The 23,577-nt window shown below is 36.9% G+C and overlaps 3 protein-coding genes, 1 long non-coding RNA gene and 1 pseudogene across 4 annotated transcripts; all 5 read right to left on the minus strand.

The window, feature by feature from the left end:
* Nucleotides 1–1,664: 1,664 nt before the first annotated feature.
* LOC147565802 (cytokinin riboside 5'-monophosphate phosphoribohydrolase LOG5-like) lies at nt 1,665–3,666 on the minus strand. Its single transcript, XM_086652300.1, has 7 exons — nt 3,414–3,666; nt 3,229–3,326; nt 3,071–3,101; nt 2,623–2,722; nt 2,453–2,523; nt 2,188–2,331; nt 1,665–1,805 (listed from the first exon to the last, which is right to left on the minus strand). Exons 1-7 carry the CDS (start codon nt 3,534–3,536, stop codon nt 1,707–1,709), a joined length of 666 nt encoding a protein of 221 aa, XP_086508426.1. The 5' UTR covers nt 3,537–3,666; the 3' UTR covers nt 1,665–1,706.
* A 5,851-nt stretch (nt 3,667–9,517) lies between these two features.
* LOC147565803 (uncharacterized) lies at nt 9,518–11,756 on the minus strand. The gene is made up of 3 exons (XR_015230289.1): nt 11,665–11,756; nt 10,953–11,019; nt 9,518–9,944 (listed from the first exon to the last, which is right to left on the minus strand). It is a non-coding gene; the product is annotated as an uncharacterized LOC147565803 (long non-coding RNA).
* An 821-nt stretch (nt 11,757–12,577) lies between these two features.
* On the minus strand, nt 12,578–14,860 carry LOC147565804 (protein FAR1-RELATED SEQUENCE 5 pseudogene; annotated as a pseudogene).
* A 2,205-nt stretch (nt 14,861–17,065) lies between these two features.
* Nucleotides 17,066–19,641, minus strand: LOC147565805 (NADH dehydrogenase ubiquinone 1 beta subcomplex subunit). Its single transcript, XM_086652292.1, has 4 exons — nt 19,364–19,641; nt 18,177–18,222; nt 18,013–18,087; nt 17,066–17,277 (listed from the first exon to the last, which is right to left on the minus strand). The coding sequence occupies exons 1-4, from the start codon at nt 19,468–19,470 to the stop codon at nt 17,266–17,268; spliced, it is 240 nt and encodes a 79-aa protein (XP_086508418.1). The 5' UTR covers nt 19,471–19,641; the 3' UTR covers nt 17,066–17,265.
* An 853-nt stretch (nt 19,642–20,494) lies between these two features.
* On the minus strand, nt 20,495–22,999 carry LOC147565806 (expansin-like A1). The gene is made up of 5 exons (XM_086652293.1): nt 22,512–22,999; nt 22,211–22,320; nt 21,926–22,104; nt 21,144–21,276; nt 20,495–20,889 (listed from the first exon to the last, which is right to left on the minus strand). The coding sequence occupies exons 1-5, from the start codon at nt 22,624–22,626 to the stop codon at nt 20,635–20,637; spliced, it is 792 nt and encodes a 263-aa protein (XP_086508419.1). The 5' UTR covers nt 22,627–22,999; the 3' UTR covers nt 20,495–20,634.
* Nucleotides 23,000–23,577: the final 578 nt, after the last annotated feature.

The raw sequence follows: 23,577 nt of genomic DNA on the forward strand, positions 1-23,577 counted from the left end.
GATATATGCACGTCTACTTCGCAATGTCCATATATGTCCACAATTCTGTTGTATTTTATCTGCATTCGAAAGAATAAGTGGTAACTGAAATAGTTATAATTTAGGGCAGATCATTTTTTCGGTTGATAAGCGGATTAAAAGGTCCGGCCTCATTATGAGATAAATAAATAAAAATACAGAATCATCTGTATTTTATCAACTTTAGCCCCGACCCTTTCTCATCCGAACCATTCCCCTCGCATCCATGTTTATGATATTTACTAACTCTAGTGGTAAGTTGGTGCTATCCGAGAATGTCTCTCCCGGTCCTAGTTTCATCTTAGAGAGTAGATCTACTGCTTGGTTGGCTTCTCGAAAAACGGAGGTTACTCGTATAGTCCGAAATTTCTCTTAAGCCGTCTCACTCGGTTCCAGAGTCTTTGTGCCTGCCATGCCAGCGGTTGCTTCAATTTAGTTAGAAGATACTTAATATTCATGGAATCAAGGTACACGTCAATATCTAATAATTGTTTCTGGATTGATCGCGTTCCCATTTCAACTCCTTGTAGTTCATGAATAAAGATAGTTTGTCTTTGTCTTGTGATCATATTAGACTAATTATGTTTGATATATTCTCCTCAGGTTTTCTAGAGTGGTCTGATATTAATACCCATACAAAGGCTAAATTACTTCATTGTCAGATATAGGGAAGGATTTTTGGTTGGAATGCAACAAATTATAAAAGATCTTAGACATGACAAGGCCCACTAGTTTAGAAGCCACTCTGTGTACTAAGAGAAATGGGAGGATGGAAGAGGTGTGGGCAATAGATTAAGGGTGACACTTTCTCTACTCTTTCCTTCTCCAACTACCATACCCACCCAGAGCCTCTCTGTTTCTTTCACTCTCCTCTCTGATGGGACTTAATACATTTGGCATTTAAGATTGCTCATGTGTGTTCTACTCTTCTTCCACATTACACAAATTTCATCTCACATTACATTAGAAAAAATTACCTTGACAAACGATACATTACACCGACAATCAGACAAACATTCGTATTTGTTTGGTTATCAATGATCACTTTGTAACTTTGTAAGTGCTAAGAAAGTTTTTTACTTTTTGAACTAGTTTTGAGGTGGGGAAAAGCTTGAGGCTTCTTAAAGTCATTCTGAATATACGAAATTGGGTGGTGATCATTTCACAATGCGGCCAAACAAAACTAAACAATGCACGAACTAGCGTTAGTTTTGTCGGTCGCTTGTCATATATCTAGAATCCCATTATTTTTCAACCATCTTATTTTCATTATCTCAATAAATGGCGATATGCCTGCCAGATAGGGTCACGTTAACACTATTTGTAGTTCAGATCATAGTTAGATCATGGTAGAAAAAAAATCTCTAGGATATTGGAGAACATGAAAAGAAATTTATAAGTAATATCGATCTTTTTTTTCTAGTTATAAGCATTTTCTTTTTACATTTTACACACCAAAAACCAAAAAAAAACAACCCTCCTTTTCATTTCATAAGTTTTAGATCATCGAAGACCATATCCTTTAGCATTATAAGTACCAAAAAAAAACCACCCTCCCTTTTTTTCTAGTCATAAGCATTCATAAGTTTTGTATATATATATAGTATATATACAAGTAGTAACACCCCTTGTTTCACAACTTCGGCTGATTTGGGCCTCTTCTCTTTCTCTAAACAAACATAGTTTTTTCAACGAGCAATCTCAACCTGCAACAGGGCGTTCGATTCAACTTGTTCTACTTCCCACTTTGCCTTGGCCACAACTCCATTATGTACAGGCACATACTCCTAACCAAACAAACAAAATCACTAAGATTCAAATGGTAGTCTCCTCAGTTAAGATCTCGAATGTTTCCACCCGCCACCCAAATTTTGCTTCACATTTATTTATAAAAAACTGCTGAAGGATCCGAAGAAATGGGCCAAACCACATGCTGAAAGCCGACATGGCTGGCTCCCGTTAGACGGGCAGGCCCTAGTGAGAGGGAAACGACCATCCAATGGGAGTAGGTCACGTTGGCTTTCAGCATGTGGTCGTCCCATTTTTCGGTTTGTTTAGCATCATTGTTATTTATAATCATTAGGACACCATATACACTAAAAAGATGCCATAACATCAAAAAATGAAGTATCAAATGAGTCATGGTATAATTAAGATGAGCAGCAATACTTCAAGTTTCTGAAAAAGCTCAGTGGCATTGGGAGCAGAGACAATAATGTGGCGTTGAGAAGGATTAATGAAACCATCATCCACTGCTTTGTCTATGAAAGTTAGTAGATAGTTGTAATATCCCTCCACATTCAGTAACCCTACCTGCATTTTCCACATGTACACAATTTTATGTAAGCAACTTAATTATTAGGGTTTGATCAATTACACTCTTTTAGTACTACAACAACTGCACTCCTCTTTCCTTATCACACTTGACACTTACAGGCTTATTATGAATACCAAGCTGAGCCCAGGTGATGACCTCTAATAATTCCTCTAATGTCCCATACCCACCTGAAAATATGCAGATAAAATGGAAGTTAGAAAGAGGAAAGTTATTTCAATATATCAAAGTAGCTAGAGAGATGATGATAAAATGGGTATGTGCATGACCAGGTAAGGCAATGAAACAATCAGAATGGCGAGCCATTTCAGCTTTTCTTTGGTGCATATCTGCCACTGCTTTTACTTGTCCTACTGTTTCACCTGTTATCTGTTTTATTCATTGAAAACATGTCAATCTCAATAAAAGAGGGAAAATCAAGACCATATTCTTATTGGTGCCCCTATTATTGCTCTAGGGCGGCCCCCTTCTCTTGGCATTCTCTGGGGACCTCGAACTGGGCAGTCCGAGGCCTACAGACAAAACAGTCCGAAGACACTTCCATTGGACTGAGTTCATGTTGTTCAAGTCCAACACGGATTAGTCCCGGTCCGAGTGCCTTCGGACTGACCCAATCCGTCGGGACGCTAAGAATGAGGTTGACCGAGAGTAAAACAGGAGGGGTGCCTATAGACACACCCTAACATGATAATATAATAGGATCAAAAAAAGTCTTACCTCTTTGGACATTAGAGTTTTGGGAATGATCCTGATAACAAACAGAGAGACAAGTTGAAAACCAAAAATGGAGTAGAAAATCATGAGGAAAAGATTTGATGGGTGCAGAGAGAGAAGAGTGTATATATACTATATAGGAGGAGTATAGAAATGGTTACCCAAGAACTTGACCTCCACCTTGATGAACAGTCTGAGAGACTAAACCCATCAAGCCAATACTTCCACCACCATAAACAAGATTCAACTTTCTTGACACCTAAAAACCAACAACAACCCCAATAAATATGTTAATCATCAAGAGGCAAAAGGGTGGGAGAAATTGAAGTTAGAAATGGGTTTTAACCAGTTGTTCCCCAAGTTGAAGAGCAGCATCACTATAACAATCTTTCTTTCCAGAACTACTACCACAAAATACACACACACTCTTAAACCTGCTTGATGTCTTCTTCATAACTTCATCTTCCATCCTCTTCAGCTCTATCTTCTCTCTCTTTTAAGTATCAGATCACTCTTATTTGGAGTTCAAGACCTAAAATTGATTATTGATACTACTGCCAATACCCATAACACACAGCCATGACTTTATAGCAACTAGCAGTACATAAGAGAGAGAGAGAGACAGAGAGAGAGTTATTAAATGAAGAATTCATTAAGCAAGAGTCACTTCTACGTACGTACACAAGAAAACGTACACAAAACAAAAGAGAGAATGTAATCAGAAACATTCTTCATACTTTTATGGGTTATTTCCCTAATGGCCCCCTACTTTGTGACCAGCTTCCCGCCTGGCCCCCTACTTTACAAGAAATACCCATATGGCCCCCTTCCGTTATAACACCGTTACTCTCTCTCCTCTATCTCATTTTCTCTCTCTGCCACATCATCTCACCTCGCCCCGTCATCATCTTCTCCGGCAGGGTCGCCGGCCGGCCAAATTTCCGTCCGGCGACCTTCAAACTAAAAGAAAAAATTTCTTTTCTCTTCTTCTTCTCTCCTATTTTCTCTCTCTTCTTCCGCTCTCATCTTCTTCCTCTCTCTCTCTCTTCCCCTTTCTCCTCTCTCTCTCTCTCTCTACACACTCCGGCGAAGGGAAAACCCTTCGCCGGAGTACCTCGATCTGTTCAAGGAACAGACCTTCAAAGGTCTGCTCCTTGAACAGATCCCGGTTTGTTCAAAGAACAGATCCGGTCTGTTTAAAGAACAGACCGTGATCTGTTCCTTGAACAGATCGAGGTACTCCGGCGAAGGGTTTTCCCTTCGCCGGAGTGTGTAGAGAGAGAGAGAGGAGAAAGGGGAAGAGAGAGAGAGAGAGGAAGAAGATGAGAGAGGAAGAAGAAGAAGAGAGAGAAAATAGGAGAGAGAGAGAGAGGAAGAAGAAGAAGAAGAGAAAAGAAATTTTTTTTTAGTTTGAAGGTCAACGAACGAAAATTTGGCCGGCCGGCGACCCTGCCGGAGAAGATGATGACGGGGCGAGGTGAGATGATGTGGCAGAGAGAGAAAATGAGATAGAGGAGAGAGAGTAACGGTGTTATAACGGAAGGGGGCCATATGGGTATTTCTTGTAAAATAGGGGGCCAGGCGGGAAGCTTGTCACAAAGTAGGGGGCCATTGGGAAATAACCCCTTTTATTATCTCTTTTCCTTTCGAAGTTGTTGCAATGCTCCAACATAAGATCAAATATGTCAAATAAACCATAAGACCATTATTGGAGAAAATTAAGAATGGGATTTCTAACAAAAGTAGTAACTTGGATTAATTTGCTAGAAATACAAACAATAAAGATTGATTTTTTTTTCTCTAACTTAAGGAAAAGAATGTGATTATCAAGGACAACAATCGTACAATGTAAGGCATATGCTCCAAAGGTCTCGGGTTTGATCCCCTAAAAGAGGTGGAATCTCTGGATTATTGAATTTGGGGTTATTAGGGTATAAATAATGTAAATGGGCTTTAGGCCATAGTCAGCTGGCCTTTAGGCCTGTTTTGTTTAATCTGACAGTCACCGTGCTTACCACATCTTTGATGTATCAACGCCATTGTTATGACTATCGTACATCGAAGTCAAATTCAAATTAAAAACAAAAACACAATCGTATAATGTGATATCCTGTGATGACCTAAACATGAGAGCGGGTGATGAAATCTTCTCGGACACGTAATATTTCATGTAAGAAAGGTGGATCTTTAGTTCCGTCTGGCCTTCCACGTCTTTGCCTTTCTCTTTTGGCAGATTTGAGCTCGAGGAATCGAAATTACTCTAACCAATCTCTCTATCGCGTGTCGCTGACCAGAGCAAGGCTGAGGTTGTAAAGATAACTCAGATCCACTTTCTCTCTTTCCCTAAGTCAGATCAAGCCTCAATGTATTATTGAGCTGACTCATGCACAACTCCCTCTACTTTTTCTAAGACCAAAACAAAGTTCTTACCAAAGCTGGCTAGGATTCACCGTGCCACCGCAGGATTTTAGATATTTAGGAGACTCATGTCAACCTTCCCTTTTACGGCTCAGGCGACGGAGCTATTCCAGAATAACCTCCTTTATGATTTTGATGGGAGTTTGCTCACGTCCTACTTTGATCAATCTGCTGAAATTTTGACTTTGTCAACGCTAGCCAATATACCCCCGTGTAGTACTTATTGGCTACAAATTTCTCCTTCTCAAGAGGAGTCATTATGTTAGAAATTCAATTTATAATACATCGTCGTGTAACACCAACTATTTCCGAGTGAAGTTCTTGGTGATTCACTTTTTCTCCAAAGATGACCTAAAAAGACACATACAAAATGTGTATTTCAAAAAAAAATTATAAAAATATAGCCGAATATCTCGTTCATAGATTTTTAACTAGAAGTCCGAATTTGGGAATACACCCTTACAATTTTACGATGGTTCACATAGGTTAGATAACATATAACCTTTATTATGCTATTGGCGATTGTTTCTCCTAATTTTCCAACAAAACAGTGGGATGGGTGAAAACAAAATGACATTAATTTATGTGTTGGTGGTGCTGTGAACCTAGCTAGCTAGCTAGGGCTAACAGCTACATCTTGATGATTCTGAATTGTTTCTGATATGATCATATCAGGCTATCAGCTCAGCCTCCTCCCCTTCCCCTACCTGATCATCACTCTCTGCTTGCCTTTCCGTTTTTTCTTTCATCTTCTTTTCTAGGGTTTATTAGCTACCTAGGGTAGGGTCACTATTTTCAAGGTAACCGTCCTTTATCCGCCACTCATTCACTCTTACTTGCTGATCATGAATGAACAACAAATTAATGCCAAAATGCTTGCTGAGAAGTTAATCTTTCCTCCTGCTACTGCCATTCTGAGCTCCTTTGTTCTGCTTGTTAGGTTGCTTTGTTCCACCTTATTTATGTTAGTGTTGTTCAGAGCAAGTCCAATCCCAGTCTGTCTTAGGCCGAAAAAACCATTTTTTCACCTAAAATTATTGGCCTCAGCTCAGCCTCTAAAATTCAGCTCCAACCCCAGTCTCTCTTGAGGCCGAAAATTTGAATTTAGAATTTCCCAATTTACTAATAAAATTCAATTAAAAAAACATCGATTACAACTAATAATTGATTAAAAATTTAAAACTACTTAAATACGACTAAACAACACTAGAAAAATTAATTAAAAATAACTAGAAGAGGTTTCTTGGGTCTTGTGGTGCACCGTTGAACAAAGCGTCTCGCGCCGCTAAAAGCATTTGTTGAGCATGTTCGTCGAGAGACCTAATATCAATCTTCATTAAATCCATCGCATATTGTCGGTTCGCCAACTCCGTTTGCACCCGTAGAAAATCTTGTTGCACCTTTAGGGTCTCTTGTTGAACCCGTACTTCTTCACTCAAAGTTACTGATCTTTGTTGGGAATCTTCGTCTCTTTTTTCCCAATATCCCTCACTGGGAGTTTTTGAAGCGGTAGAATGTGTGGATGGTTCGCCAACTCTTGCATTTGCTTTGACTTGTTTACGGCCAATTGGTCTTTCTTCCGATGGATTGGTATTAGAATCTCTTTTACCGGATGTTGACTCTCCTGGCATGTCTGCCATCCACTTGTTGTGTGTCATCAAAATTTTGTAAACATGTATGAACCTAAACCCTTTACCTTGATGATTTTTTTTATACATTTCGATAGCTCTTTGTAACTAAAATAAACAAAATATATATATATATATATAAGTATATATTATGAATGAAGTGAAAAGATAGAAAAAAGAAATTAAAAAGTTAGAAACAATTACCCGGTCATAATCGTTTTCTCCGCTTTTTGGAACTTTATTTATTATCCTCAAAGTCGATATAAAACTTTGACATTCCGAGCTTATCTCACTGAAACGAGATTTACAACTTCTAAGTGTGCGTTGAAACTTTGCATTCGCATTATATTCATCCGATATTTTTTGCCAAAATACTTTATATTTTTGGCTATTTCCGACAACCGCATCAAATGTTATTTTCAAATAACAATTAGTAAGTAAAATATCTTCATCCGGCTTATACGGTTCCCGTTTAGTTATCTTTGTCGAAGACGTCCCTCCTTGCACACAAGAATCCTCACATACTTCATAATCATCAACTCCTAATTGAGCCGACGGGTAAGTAGAATTAGGAGACAACATTTCCATATAACTTTGGTTATCGAATTCGTTGATGTCTAATGGATCCATGGGTGAACAAATCAAAAGATCAAAAAAAAATTTGAAAGAAAGAGAGATAGAAATGGAGAGGAAGTTGCAAGAGATGGAGAGAAAGAAAGTGATGAAGAGGGTGAGAGATGAAATGGATCCCTAAGTGACCGTTGGAGGCCCCAACGGTCACTTGGGGCCTCCATTCAGTCGCCCCTAATGTTAGGGGCGACTGAATGGCCGACCCCAGCCTCCGCTCCAAGCGGCTGGGCTTGGAGCGGGGGGCTGAGGCCATAAATTTGAATTTATGGCCTCAGCCCGGCTGGGGTTGGACTTGCTCTTATAGAGGTAACTCATTTGTTCAAATAAGAGTGTGAATTTCTCAAAGTTATATCAAACCATTGTCTCGTAGCTTTAAGGGGAGATTTAATAATACTATAAGAATTTAATGCCTTCAAATCATACTCTCATAAATCTCACAAGTACAACAATAGGAAATAGCTTTGGTATTTTAAGATTAAGTTTTTTTTATTATAAAAGAGCAGTGATTCATTGAGCTCGAGCTAATGACCGTAGATATTCGGAGGGTGTGATGGATGTGAGTTGTTGACAGCTTGCATTCACACCTAACATTTATGGGAATTTTAAAAATTATGGAATAAGGCTTGTCAATCAACTTAATTACAAATTGTCATTGTCTATAAACTTAGCACACACACGATTTTCTTTCCATCAAACTTAAACAATTAATTTTTAAACTCAGCACACACACGATTTTCTTTCCATCAAACTTAAACAATTAATTGGCACAAGTTCCTAAATCAACCAGTTACTTTTTTTTTTGTTCCACTTTTTGCAACATATAAATACTTCTCTATATACTATTTGAAAGTTTTGTTTAATTTAGGGAGCTTCTTTTTCTTTTCATCTAACAATTTAGAAAAAAAAATCATGAAAATTTAACAATATTAAATATAATCATAAATTAAAATTAAAAGAAAATTAGACTAATAAGTATAACAAAGTATTAATAAAATTCTTGAGAAAAATTAATTAGCTACTAAAGAACTCCATGTTTCACTTTTGGGTCTAACCCAAAATGCCCATTCAACTGCACAAGGGAGACAATATCGAAGCCAACCTTTATATACTCGTGGAATTGGAGCATTTTCTTTTAGGATTGCCTTGACAAAGTGATTTTTCCTCTCAGATATTACAATTGCAATAATCTTTGGCTCTTCTGGAACACCCCCTTTAAGCGGTGGATACGTTATATTTTGAGTTTCTGATAGCACACACAAAACACAATTGAAAGTAGTAGCAAATAAGCAACCCATATCAGGTAAAGTAAACCAATTCTCCTTACCACAATATTCTTCATAATAGTCAAGTACTTTTCTAATGTATATGCATCGATCAACACCCAAATGCTCAGAAAATAAAACTTCATTTTCTTTTAATGTCTCAACCATATTTTTACGAACAATTACCCATCCATCTTCTTTGTCCAAACTTAAAAGTTCTGCACAACATCTGTATCCACAATGACCATCACCAGGAACATCTTCTAACCTTTCAATCACATGTTGTTTAACTTTTACACCTAACTCAGACAATAAACTCTCTAAAACTCATTCATCGGACACATCTTTTAGTATGAGATCTTGACTAACAAAACCTATCTCCTTAGTATTTTGGTTATGACAACTTAACAATCGATCAGAATAAATAGACATTATATCCATGTCCCACTGTGAGGTGTTGTCTTCAATTTCATGTGGAAGGTCTTCGTTGAGGTCCGGTAAGAGATTTTTTGTGACGCCCCGTGTCCCAAAATAGACACGACCACACCCCGGCAATTCACAGACGAGACAAAAATCCGACAGAGTCTCCTCTGTAAATCGAACCGGTCGCACCTGCAAAACCTGTCATGCAAACCATACATTCGCATAAACAAGAATAAACTATTAAGCGGAAGCTAAACAAACTTAACTCAGTTTCGGGTCGAAACTCGAACCACGAAAGATACACACGCCTCATAAAACACCAATACAACTTATAAACAACTCTAAGTTTTACGTATATACATATTAGAGTTTGGTTTCTGCAATAAATACATAACTTGGAAATAACGAAAAAAACCATATAAAACGACATAACTCCACTAGCCTCGTCAGACAAGATCACCGGCTGGAATACACACTCCGCCTCGAGGCTACAACCAAGAACCTGCACACTAACAACTGGTAGGGGGTCAGAATACTCACCGACACGAGTTATTCTGGTAGAAGACCAATCCAAAACCCATCACGTTTTCAAAAGTTCCTTTAATAAGTTGTAAACATCATGACAAAGCGAGTTATCAAACCAGTTATCGTATATACTATATACAAAACCATTTTCCTTAATCTAGCAAGCAATAGCAGTGATTAGCTGCCCACCCATGGTGCGCTCCCAATAAGAGGAGAGTACCTCAGGAGAACCTAGAGTGCGTTAGATAGTACCAGCCCATTTATGGCACTAGCTAATGCACTACGTCTCCTCGAGAAAGAGACTTACCCCTAGCCGGTAAGCCCCTCTCCCACTAAGGGACTCCGCAATCATTGAAGAGTTTACCTCATGATACATATATACCTTAAGTATCTAAATACGTTTTTGATCACCGAGTTCGAATAAGAGAGCCGTCCCCCAATACCCATGGAAGGACCTGAACCTCATTCTCTTCGGTACCCTGTCATGCATCTAATGCGATCTTTCAAAATCAGTTTCATTCGTATATCAAAACCAATATTCATATTCAATTCATTATCTTATCAAACACGGAAGTGGAACAACCAAGAGTCAGGAGTACGTCCCTGAGCCTCGAATTGGAGGCACGAGCACCAATGGCCAGCAAGTGAAGCACTCTACTCCCACAGGTCTCATGACTAGTGTCGCCCACCTCATCGGTCTCACACGGGTCACACCCGTGTCCACATGTCACCTACCCTCAATGGCTACGTGCCCGTAGGTTGACATAATCCGCAGTCGGGTACATACAAGAAAATTTCCAGTAGTTCACAATCATCGTAAAATCAATTCGAAAACATTTCTCATATCGCATCAAAACATTTCAAGCATATTTCAGTTCATCACATAAATCGAGTTTCATGCTACCTAAACTCTAGTTATAATGGCGCATATATAACTATAGAATCTAGCATATTCATTATCTATAAAACCATGCTGGATAAAGGATTCAGAACCCCTACCTCAGTCCTTGCATCACCAAAGACCTCCCGCCTACCAGACGACCTAATTCCTCCTCATTCGCTTAGTCTGGGATAAGGAAGAATAACCAAAACACTGAATATAAATATTAGGTTCTTACACTAAGAACCTTCGTAAATAAAAAGAATCATTAAAACAAAACCATGAAAACTTAAAAGCAAATTCGCTAAATTCGGAAGACTTCAAGTATCTGTCGAATCGATCTCTAACTTTCATAACCAAATCCATTGAATACTTGAAATGCATAGAAACCAACTAACCAATTTCCCAAAAACTCTATTTTTCATTTTAGAGTTTTCATAAGCTGACAAATCATATAATGAACTTTATAATATAAATCTATAACCGAAATTGTCCATTTATATGAAATACGACAAAATTTGGGTAACAATCTTTATTTCAGTTCATTCTCAAAACTAGTCCAAATATAAAATTCGAGCCGTAAAATAATTCGGCAGCACCCCGTCTATATATGGTCACCCCAAAATAGTCCATAACATTCTAAACATGATCCTGAACATAAACCATTAGAAGAAATCGAATAATAATCGTCTAAATAGCTTCAAATTTCGATCCCAAATGAAATTAGTACAACTATACAGTTATCGAAATAACTATCATAAAACCACCAAATTCGGACGAAATAGAAAATTCCGAACGGATAGATATGTAGAGCAAGTCGAATAGAATTACCTGGAACAAGTTTTGTTGAATTCCGACCATTTACCGCGAAGAAATCGAACCAACAAGATCCAAAATCCATTAGATTAACTAGTCGGCTATTTTCTACAATGGATTAAAAGAAAACCTCAATTTGAGTTTTAAATGAAATATGTGAAGTGGGGTCCACATAAAGATTTAAAGAAAATTAAATTAATTCTCCAACCAACACATCATCCCACTCCATGCACGGTCAAAGGAAGAAACCGGTTTGGATTCACTTTAAGGCAAATGGGATGCCACATGTCGTTCCATGAGATGGTTGATTATTTAATTTCTTTTAAGTCCTTCCTTTACATGTACTTCATAAATACGTCCCTCCATATATATACCAACTAATTCAACCTCCATTAATTACCATTCGACCCTCAATTTGACCTTTTCTAATTGCCAAATAGCCCCTCTTCTAACCGTAGTCATTTATTTCTTTAACCGAAAACATGGGATGTTACATTTTTTTTCTTCTTATTCATTGAAGAAACATCAATCATGTAGAGACCCTTCAAGTAATGAAGATCGTTAGTAAAATTTAGAAAAATTCTTTTAAATTACGTGTAACTTAAAATTATTGTTACCTGACTCATTAAAATATCGTTGCTTGTGCTAGAAATGATGTGTTTATCATTACCACTACGAAAAAAAAATACAATTTTTAAGTTAGTTAATTTTTTTCATTGACTCTAATAAAATATAAACTATCTTATCTTAATTAATACCTGATTTGGTATTGTGATACTGCCGACTTTTCTCTTCCTTTTGTGTTATGAGGAATCTTCTTTGTTGTTGTGTGCATGCATTGTGAGCTACAAAAAATCCGAATAAAAATTATCAATATTTTAACACATTATGACAAGATAAATACTTTATCCGGGACCATAAATTAACATTACCTTCTCGCAACCCCTTTAGATTTTTTTGTTGTAGTTTCAACAACATTCTTCTTCGGTAACTGATCAATCCAAGATTTTATTCTTTTCCTCCGGCCTTTGTGTTTGACAATAGGTGGTTCCAACAATTGCATTTTCTCCTCAGCTGAATTGTTAGTAATATTTTCTTTAGATAAAATAGTCGTCTGATTCTTCATTGCACTTTCGACTTCTTTTAGTGCATTATGTAAGCTATTTATTGCCACATTATATAATTCAATAGATGTTGCACCCTTAGCTGCAATATTAATTGCCTCTTGACAAAGTTTAGTATATCTCATTGTAACACTTTCATTCAAGTCACTTATCACTTCTTTACCTTTTTCATCGATCACCGGTCCGTATTTTGCATATCTTGTCCACCTCTTTAGTATGTACTGAATTGGAATATTCTGAACATCTTCAACTAAAAATATCTTAAGAATATGTCTACACAAATAACCCGCAAATTCTAAAAGTTGACAACTACAACTTGTAGTCATGTCAAGAGAGTCAAAAGTGACCATACGTGTTGCTTGTTTGTGTTCTGGTCTCCATACACGATAACTAGATTTTGTCTCCTCTCTCTTTACCAATTCATGTCGGTATGAAATACCCTCAAAAAGTTGACTTTGAAATTTTTGAAAGATGGTTCTTGTGTAAATTTCTGCTGCTTGTTTCTCAATACCTATTGAAAATCTCAAAACTCTAATTTTATGATTGGTCTCATAGTCTTCATCGTTTTCTGCTTCTCTTCTAGCTAATACTGTTCTTTCATATTCTTTAATAAATTCAGCTAAAGGCAAACTCTTTTTCAAGTAACCGTCGAAGAAGGAATTGATACTTTCACTGCGTTGAGTTGTATACATAGCTCCACAAAATATATCCCTTGTATAAACTGACGCCCATTTTTCTTTTTTTTGAAATAGCCTTGTCAACCAATTATTGTTTTCTAAATTGTATCTTTTCAACATTGTTTCCCAATTTGAGTGAAATTCTTCAATTGTCTCGTTACCGTACAAACAATCATTAAAGTCACGAGTAAACCCCTTGTGTTGACTAATAGTATGAGTTAAATTCTTCATTGCATTTCTATATATGTGCCACAAACAATAACGATGTCGACTACTTGGTAATACCTTCGCAATGGCTCCCCAATAGCAGATTCTTGATCAGTAAGAATTACTTTTGGTTGTTTACCATTCATTGATCTCATCCATGTTTCCATTACCCACACAAAAGATTCTTCTGATTCATTATAAAGTAATGCACCGCCAAATAATATTGTTTGATAATGATGATTTATGCCAACAATGGGGACAAAAGGCATGCCATACCTGTTTGTTCCATATGTAGGATCAAAGCAAACAACGTCTCCGAAGTAATGGTAATCCATCCTTGACCTAGCATCAGTCCAAAAAAAATTTGTTATTTGACTTTCTGCATTAACTTGGATTGAATAAAAAAAATGATGAATTTTCCTTCTGTTGACGTTCAAAATAATCAAGTAAAGCTTCTGCATCACTCTTTATATGCTCTTTTTTTCTCTTTGCATTAAAGAAATTTCTCGCATCTCTTTCTGTAAATCCAACATTGCGGTTACCCCCAGCTTCACGGGCCATATAATTCATCATAAGATTTGTTTTCATACCTGCTGAACGCATGTGATTTAACAATACTCCTTGACTTTCTGTTATCTTCCTATGTGATCGAAGTTTATGTCTTTTATTTGGACTCACAAGATTGTGGTTATGCTCTTCTACAAATTGAGAGACTACCCATTTAGTTTCTTCTCTCTTTCTTATACACATCATTGCTTTGCAATCCGTTCTTGTCTCCGAACGAATTTTTTTTCTATCTTTGAAATTTTCAGATGTAGTGGAATTGTAGAATCCTTGTAGCGAGCAACAATATTTTCGACCTATTATTTTGTTGGTGAGATTAGACTTACAGGTCGAAGACTTTCGAACACTAAACCCCATATTAGATGCGTATTGATTGTAGAAGTTGTAAGCTTCATCGGGAGATTTAATTTCCATGCCAACATATGGCCGAAATTCATTTATCTCATTCTGACTATCATCATAGTCTTTTTCTCGTACATCTCCTTCTAAATCTTCACGTTCTCCGTTGATTTTATCTCCTAATTTACATTCATCGTCTCTTTCATGCACACTGTAAATATCATCTTTTTCATCACTATCAATAGTTATATGTTGGGATTCACCCTTGTTGTTGAGAAACGTATCTTTTTGTGGAAGCATGTTCTTCAAGATGAAAAAATTTGTTTATCGAATCCGTTAATTACTTTGAAAGTCCGAATGAAAGAAGATGAAGAAATAATTTTTTATATGATTAAAGTTTAAAATTATATTTCAATTTAATGTGGTATTACATTTTTATTAAGGAAACTCTCTAAAATAATAGATGAGAAGAAAAAGAAGCTCCCTAAATCAAACAAAAATTCCAAATTTTATATAGAGAAGTATTTATATGTTGCAAAAAGTGAAAAAAAAAAGTAACTGGTTGATTTAGGAACTCGTGCCAATTAATTGTTTAAATTAGATGGAAAGAACATCGTGTGTGTGTGCTGAGTTTAAAGACAATGGCAATTTGTAATTAAGTTGATTGGCAAACCTTATTCCATAATTTTTAAAATTCCCATAAATGTTAGGTGTGAATGCAAGCTGTCAACAACTCACATCCATCACACCCTCCTAATATCTACGGTCATTAGCTCGAGAGCTCAATGAATCACTGCTCTTATAAAATCTCATATCCGAATAACAACAATTTTACAGCACACATTCGGTCTGGAAGAGGCCGGAGAGATAAAAAAGATGTCACAAGTATGTCATCTATATGATAAATGAGATGTTCGTACATACATAAATCTACAGGCGTCCATGTTTTTAATCTTGGTTCACTTACTTTCCTAACATCCCACGAATAAGAGCAGTCCAAGGTCACTCATACATCTTGTCTGTGGACATCGGACTGCTTTCTTTGTAGATTTCGGAAAGTTCGCCAAGAGTGCCAAGAGAGGGTCGGCCCCAAAGCACAAAAAGAAATATAGGACACCCCACGTGCTATCTTCCTGCACATAGTTTTTTATGATAGTGGTGCACATAAATGAAACATAAGGTTAAGGTGTAGAAAGATGTCTTCATCAAAAAAGAAAAGGTGTAGAAAGATGGATGGCCTTAGAAATGATAGATAGTGAAAGGCTAAATGCTACAAAATAAATAGGGGCCGTCTTATACATTTATATTGTGGCGGCTAATTAAATCACATCACCATCCCCTCTCTCTCTCTCACACCATTCAATTGAAGCCACCTTACCCACCTATAGTCCAATTTAATGCTCTCTCAGACTATCTCCTCCTAGTCCCCCACATCACACAAAGTTGGATGTCTTTGGACTAATTAAAAGGCCCCCGTTTTTGTTAAAAGGCCTCCCCGCTAAAAGCGCCTCTCATTATAACCCATTTGGTTATAGGGCCCCCTCTACAAAAGAGCACCTCCTTCATCATTATTTGACCTAACGGCAAAGTTAACGCCGTTAGGTCAAACTTAACCCAAGACCGGTGATGTGGACCACGCCACATCATCATCTTCTCCGGCAGGGTCGCCGGCCGGCCAAACTTCCGGCCGGCGACCTTCAAATTTTTTTTTTTTTTTTTTTTCTTTCTCTCCTCTCTCTCTCTCTAAGAACTCCGGCGAAGGAACCCTTCGCCGGAGTTCGTCTGTTCTCACGAACAGACGACTGTTCTCACGAACAGTTCTGTTCGTGAGAACAGATCTGTTCTCACGAACAGACGAACTCCGGCGAAGGGTTCCTTCGCCGGAGTTCTTAGAGAGAGAGAGAGGAGAGAAAGAAAAAAAAAAAAAATTTTTTGGTTTGAAGGTCGCCGGCCGGAAATTTCGGCCGGCCGGCGACTTTGCCGGAGAAGGTGATGATGTGGCGTGGTCAAATGATGTGGGTGAAATACACCCTTAAAGGGGGTTTTTTTCACCCATTCAAAGAGGGGGCCCTTTAACCAAGCCAAGTCAAACGTGTTTTACCAAGTCAACGAAACCATGGGGAGGCCTTTTAACAAAAACGGGGAGGCCTTTTAAAATCTCCCTAATATACTTCCATCAATTAAATTTGGTTGAGAGTGAAACTCCAAATAAAAACCAAAAATCAGGATTACTTATTTCTCGAAAGCCAATAGTGTGATAGTCCCATATAGTAGACTATGTACAAACTCGAGCTTAATTAACAAATTATCGGACAACTTGGCAGAATTGGTTATTTTACTTCACTTCTAAAATCAATACAGATTATTTACAAACAAAAAGTTTTTGCTTCAGAAACTTGAAGTCCTGTCGAATAGTTAATTTCAAAATGGAAGTTTAAGGTCACAATATATGTGACATAAGCTTCAGACTATATCGGAAATACTGCAAAAAATGTGCAAGAACAATTTGGAGCATAGGAATTTCATAACCACATTATGCTTATAAGGTCAGCATTAAATCAACCTGCTAAAAGAAAAATGAAGTAAACAGAAAAGATTTGAAATTGTGTTTTTGTTTATTCAGATATGTTGTTTATGCACAACATCAAACTTCTACGGAAAAGAAAAACCAGACAAAGGTGAGTTTCGGCATTCTTCATGGAACTTCAGTGAGAAGCCTGAAAATTGGAAAAAGAAAAAGGCATTAAAAAAAAAGAAAGAGATACTTCCCTCGTCTGGTGGATTAGCAAAAGATACAAAGAGATACTACAAGAAAGTAAATGACCTAAGTTTTGTCAAGAATGGTAACCAAAAACTTTCACATCAAGGAATAGGACCCATTGATCTTTAAAGTTCTGTTCTTGTACAATGATCGTGTGAATCGTCCGTCATATATTTATATATGTGGTGCACTCAAAATTACTAGTTTCCTATTCAGTTCAAAACTAGAGAGCACTCAAAATTACTAGTTTTCTATTCAGTTCAAAACTAGAGAGCACTCTAAATTACTAGTTTTCTATTCAGTTCAAAACTAGAGAGCAATCAAAAATACCAGATCCTAGAGTATATGTACACGCTCAAGAAGGATTCTCAGATGTACTTCCATCGATAATCCTAGTTCCTGCTTCAGTTTACAACTCGAGAGCTGCATATATTTCTTAGCACAACCACTAGAGAAAGATTATTGCTGCCACCAGCTGTGATCTTTTCCATTATATCCATCCAATGTTTGGGAAAAGAGTGACAAATAATAAAGATTTAAAGCTAGAGGCTGTTCTATTTTGGTAAGGCCAAATGACACCATTACTAAGACGAAAGGAGGCTTTAACACTTTGCTTAAGTAAAATTTTTTTTCCTATATAATCGATAAATGGAACAAAATCTAGCACCACGCAAAAGTTATAATGAGTTACCTCATTCTCATGTCCATGTTCATTCCCATGCCCGTGAGAGTGATCTTCGTGACCCTCCCAAGGATGTCTCCAGCCCTATTAACAAATTAATAGGTCAAGGATAAAACTTTTGTTCCGAAAGTAAAGGCGACAAATTTCAAAGAACGGAACTCGTAAAATCTTACCAACACTACAGGAGCATCTTGCTTAGCCCTGTAAAGCACCCAAAACCTACAACGACAGTGAATTATAAGGATGTTCCCAAGTTCATAATAAGTTTTAAGGAATGGAAAATGAAACAATCATTATGAAGATAAGTGACGGTTCTCCACCCAACTCTGAATCGGATCTATTACAATAAGCAATAGCAAGTTGGATGCTCCTAACGTTCCGACAAATGCAAGTGTTAAAGTAGGCGCGTTCATTCTAAAACTAATCCCTAATTTTGAGACCTGCTACCATTAAAGAAGTTCCATTCATATAACTCCATGACTTGGTTACTGTTTTCTCCCAGATATTTTGTTGATGAAAAGATGTTTCAAGTTCCAATTTTTCATACCCAATTTTCTGTAATACTATGTTGGAACTTCTCCAAAACGAAAAGCCGATCTTAACCAAAACATTTCCAAAAAAATTCTAACTTTATCAACAACCCGAGTTTTATGGAACTTTATAACCTACTTTTTAGGTCTCAAAAGGCAAACCCTAAGTCTTAATTCGGACTTTATCGAATCGAGCCACAATGACAACAAAAATTCTACACCTGAATACAAAATTTAACCTTTTTTTTTCTGAAACAACATGATCACACTAAGTACATTAGACAATCATACAACATACATCATTCGGCTAGGATACGTCGTAAAGATGGAATATGCTTATAACTCAGCATAAACTGTCCTACACCCTAAAGGCAATACAAAGTGACAAACTACCTATATGCTATAGGCCATTATTTATACCCTTATTAACACAGAATGAACAAACCATGGAAGTCCACCTCCACCAGTATCAAATTTGTGACCTCCGGGTTCCTGGAGCAGATGCACGACCCTTGGGGCGAGACCGAAGTGCAAATTCGATCAATTTCAATTCAAAAGATAAGTAATTGGGTTAAAAGGTTTGATCTTTAACATACTAATTGTCTACTTAGGGCATAATTATTCATTCTACGCATTCCCAGCAGGTAATCGCAAAACACAGTCAGGGTATGAATTGGCCATTAATTTCTCAGAAAAGCAGAGAGGAAAATGAAAAAACGTCAATCTTGGAAAAATATCCTGATTCTAAATAACCTGATAGACCCAAATATGTGAAAATTAAGATAATTTAGGGTTTCTGTGTGGTGGGGAAAAGAGGGATCTAAAGTTACCACATGAGGGCACACATGCCCTTTCCGGTGACGACATGCCATCGCTTTGGCTGATGCATAGTGAAGCCTTTGTAAGTTGTGCTCTGTCCATGTCCTCCTCCTCCCATTTTCTCTTTCTCTCTCTCTCTCTCTATTTTCTCTCTTTTGATTTCGATCTGAAACCCTAAACGCAGGCGAAGAAGATCAGTCTTTGTTTAAGTTAATTTTCATTTAGCCCCCCATATTGTCATATGCTTCTATCTTTATACCTCATGTTTTGCCTAATAGATGATCTGATCATTTAGGTAACATTTGGGAAGTGAACTTTTAAATTGAAAAATTCTATTCCTCCCTCCATTTGCTCCACGTTCAAGTGAGACGTTGCCACATCAGGCGGAGGGCTGGGGGAGGGAGAAAATGGAGCGAAGAATAAATCTTTAGATCCAACGTTTTAAATACACTAAAGATCACTATGACAGAAATGGATCGTTAATTACTCAAAATAATTTTAAATCAGACGTATTCTTACAAATTTTAACTAGAAATTATGAAAATGAACAACCTTCATAACAAATCTCGTATCACATTAATATATTTCAAATTGTGTCACAATTAATGCACATAATCAAAATTGCACAATCTTCTTTTTTTTCCCCGAGCAATTCCTTTCGAGGTAACCAAATTCCTTTTTCCAACACCTTCCTCTCCACGTAACCAATTTTTTTTTTCTGACACATTCCCTAACCAATTTTGAGCAATTCCTCCCTCGCTAACCAATTTCTTTCCAGTTCTTCCCAGACCAATTTTAGTCCCTAACCAATTTTGAGACCAATTTAGTCCCTAACCAATTTTGAGCAATTCCTCCCTCGATAACCAATTTTTTTTCCAGTTCCTCCCAAACCAATTTAGTTATTAAAGTCATCTAGAAAACATAACTATTTAGTCGTTAAAGTGATCTAGAAAGCATAACTAGTATGAAAGGCAAATTTTAAGTCATATCCGAAATCATACGACTTTAAGTACTTCTCACATGAAATTTTTGTTTGACCTGAAATTTTGTACTTAACATACACTTGCAATCATCTTGCACAAAATCGACTTAAAACAAACTTTTTATTAATAAATATGAAGAGAAGTTGAAACCCAAAAGGAGACTGGTGAAGGAAGAAATTTATAATAATGTTAGAAAAGTGAATACATTCTTCAAAAATAGCTACAGTGTGAGTAACTTATCAGTACATTCCTACAACAAAAGAAAACAAGTTCAAAAAAGAAAAACAGAATCCCATTATTCATTTCCAGAGTTGCTCCTGATCACAAGTAGAGCAACCTTCTTGAGCAATATCAGTGATTTGAACACCAGAATCATAGATTTTCCCAACTTCCCAATCAGCAGGAATCACTTCTTTCTGTGCCCAAATCATCTTCCCATCAAATCCACCAGTTACTATCATCCTTAACTGCAATCCCCCACTTGGAATTGACCCGTTTGTTTCCCATACTGGCCCTTTCTTCCTACTCATAAATCTCCACCCTGAAGTCCCAACCTGCACCAAATCATCAACCCAAAAGAATTTGAATTTTTTTTTAGGCCTCTCACTTACCTAAATGGAAATTATCTGACTCAAATGGACGGAAAATAAACTCAAACTAGCTATTCAGCAAGTCATACAAATACAAACATTTTTGAAGTTTTACTCAAGTCAATACAAACTCTTCACGAAAAAACAAACATTACTTTAGTGTTAGAATTGATTCAATTAAACAATGGTTGTTTAATCTGAATTAAATGTTTAATTACCTTAGCAATGTCTACACTGACGATATCAGTTTGCCCACCTTGGTATAGAAATTTGATTGCTAAATAGTTCGGCCTTTCGCTCGTCTCTTCCACTCTTACTAACAAATTCTTCTTCTTGTAGTCACATGGTATTCTACACATACATCTCACTATTAGATTTGCATTATTTATTAAGTGTGATAATATCAATTAATTACTTCTATAATTCTTTTCGCATAAAAATACGGATCTTGAATGCATAAAATGTACTTATAATATATCTTATGTTAGGCATAATTTGATCTTTAATTAATACTCCCTAGTTTCTTTAACTCACAATCGACATGGATAAGCTTTCTATAGAATTTTTTAGAACAAGTGATAATGAAGAGCACCTACATCTATAAGCATTATCATATCCGAATTTTGGGGGTTGGTGTAACTAAACCTTTACTAATAAAATACTATGTTCTAAGAGAATTTTTGGTCCCACCATTGAACACATTAACCCTAAAAAGCGACGTAACGATAAGACAATAGAAATATTTTGATTAGACAATAGAAACATTTTGATTAACCATTTCACTCTCTCATAAAAAAAAAACCATTTCCCTCTAGTGACATAATATTTTTAAATCATTGAAATTTTCAGAAGACAGATAATACTATTAGTCCGAATTTTACACAATTGACACAAGTCGCTCCAAGTTTTACTCAAGAGATGCAGTTTTTATCTTTGTTTGGTCAGTAATTGAGGTTTTCATAAAACAGTTAATACTACTATGATGCAAGATTTGATTTACCTCTTATATTCAATATCAACAATCCTAAGCTTGAGAAGATTTTGAGACATTCCATCAAGAGCCATAGCCCTAAAAGCTCTGCTACTGAGAACAAAATCAGTTCTGTTGTTTTTATTGAGATCAGTCAATACCACTTTTGTTCCTCCTCTGCTACAAATGCTTTCATTCTTACACCTTACCTGCTCAAACAATTAACCATAATCTCCCTGTTAAAAAATTGAATTACTAAAGAAAATTTGTTAAAAGTATTTCTTTGTTTCTCTCTCCAAAAAATTAAAAACCCACCTGAAAGCAAGCTCCACAGCCAACTCCATCCCTAAAAAGGGAAGGTACACCAGCAGCAAGGTGTCCAGCATTAAAGCCCATAGCCAAGGAACCATAGTCACAAGCCCCAGCTGCAATTATGATCAAGTAATCAACAAAATCAAAACCTACCCTTTAATTATTTCACAAAATTATCTACTGGGTATGTCTCCTTTTTGATTGATTAAATCGAATTCTCATCTGGGTATTCACCACGAATGATGATTTTAAGAGAAAAACACAAAAGGAAAAGTTTTCTTTAGAGAGATGATAATTAACTTACAAGTGAGTTGAGAGGAAGAAGAGAAGTAAGCAGCCTTGCTTTGATGAACACAACGATCACAAGCAGAGGAATAAGAAATCAGAAGGAAAAGAAAAGGGAGAATGATCATCACCATTTTGATTAATGTTTAGAGAGAGAAAGTGGTACTATCTGTGGTGGAGTGGAAGTGGAGTGAGTTCTTAATTTTATAGAGAGAGGGAAGGGTGGAATCCAGGTGTCAGCTTGAAGATTGGGATGTGTTATTTGAGATGATTTGGTAATTTGTAGTTTTAAATAGAAATTGGGGATAGAGGGAAAGAGACAAGCAAGGAGGGGAAGAAGGGGGGACAAAGACGCGTTTGTTTAGTCCCCATTATGATCTCACCGACTTATCTCAAGTTCAATTTACAGTGGTGGAGTAAGTGAGAACATGAGACTATTTTTGTAGTTGTTCACATTTATGGATCTGCTCTTTTTTCTTTTTCATACATGGGAAATCTTAGATCATTAGAGCAACTCCAATGTGGGGCTCGGGCTCCCAATTTTGGGAGCCCCTGAATTTTGGGAGCCCCGAGGCTTAGAGCAACTCCAATGTTGGGCTCCCAAATCTAAATTTTGTACATGTGTGGTGTAAGTGTGTGAGGTTTGTGTTTTAATTTTCACCCATTAAATTTTGGCTCTAAAAAATGATTATGTATTTCGATTATGTATTTCGATTATTATGTATTTGATTTTCAATCTATGAAGTGTGTTAAGAAAAAATCAAAGAAATTCTATTTAAAAAAAATATAATAAAAAATGATTTACATTTAAAAATTACACCAAAAAAATTAAATCAGAAAAAGATTAAACAAAATAATAAAAAAAAAAAAAACAAAAAAAAAATTAAACATGGGGTGGGTCCCCCCACCCCAATTCAACTGTTGGGAGTCCCCAACTAGCCGTTGGGGACTCCCAACGGATAGAATATGGGGCTGGGAGCCCCCAGCCCGGGCTCCCATTTGGGAGCCCGGGAGCATGGGGCTCCCAGCCCCACCGGGAGCCCAGCCCCGGGGCTCCCGGGTTGGAAAGGAGGGGCTGGGGCTCC

This window comes from Eschscholzia californica, unplaced genomic scaffold (assembly GCF_041429995.1).
Source record: "Eschscholzia californica isolate CP2 unplaced genomic scaffold, dmEscCali1.0.p SCAF_1, whole genome shotgun sequence".
Taxonomy (NCBI): domain Eukaryota; kingdom Viridiplantae; phylum Streptophyta; class Magnoliopsida; order Ranunculales; family Papaveraceae; genus Eschscholzia; species Eschscholzia californica.

Coding starts and splice junctions, on each gene's coding strand:
- LOC147565802 (XM_086652300.1), bottom strand. CDS start 3,536: ATGGAAGATGAAGTTATGAAGAAGACATCAAGCAGGTTTAAGAGTGTG. Junction 3,102..3,228: donor GGTGGAGGTCAAGTTCTTGG/GTAACCATTTCT, acceptor GTTTGTTATCAG/GATCATTCCCAAAACTCTAA. Junction 1,806..2,187: donor AGCTTTTTCAGAAACTTGAA/GTATTGCTGCTC, acceptor TTGTTTGGTTAG/GAGTATGTGCCTGTACATAA.
- LOC147565805 (XM_086652292.1), bottom strand. CDS start 19,470: ATGGGAGGAGGAGGACATGGACAGAGCACAACTTACAAAGGCTTCACT. Junction 18,223..19,363: donor GGCATGTGTGCCCTCATGTG/GTAACTTTAGAT, acceptor CTGTCGTTGTAG/GTTTTGGGTGCTTTACAGGG. Junction 18,088..18,176: donor AAGATGCTCCTGTAGTGTTG/GTAAGATTTTAC, acceptor ATTTGTTAATAG/GGCTGGAGACATCCTTGGGA.
- LOC147565806 (XM_086652293.1), bottom strand. CDS start 22,626: ATGGTGATGATCATTCTCCCTTTTCTTTTCCTTCTGATTTCTTATTCC. Junction 22,105..22,210: donor GCTGTGGAGCTTGCTTTCAG/GTGGGTTTTTAA, acceptor TTGTTTGAGCAG/GTAAGGTGTAAGAATGAAAG. Junction 20,890..21,143: donor TCAGTGTAGACATTGCTAAG/GTAATTAAACAT, acceptor GATTTGGTGCAG/GTTGGGACTTCAGGGTGGAG.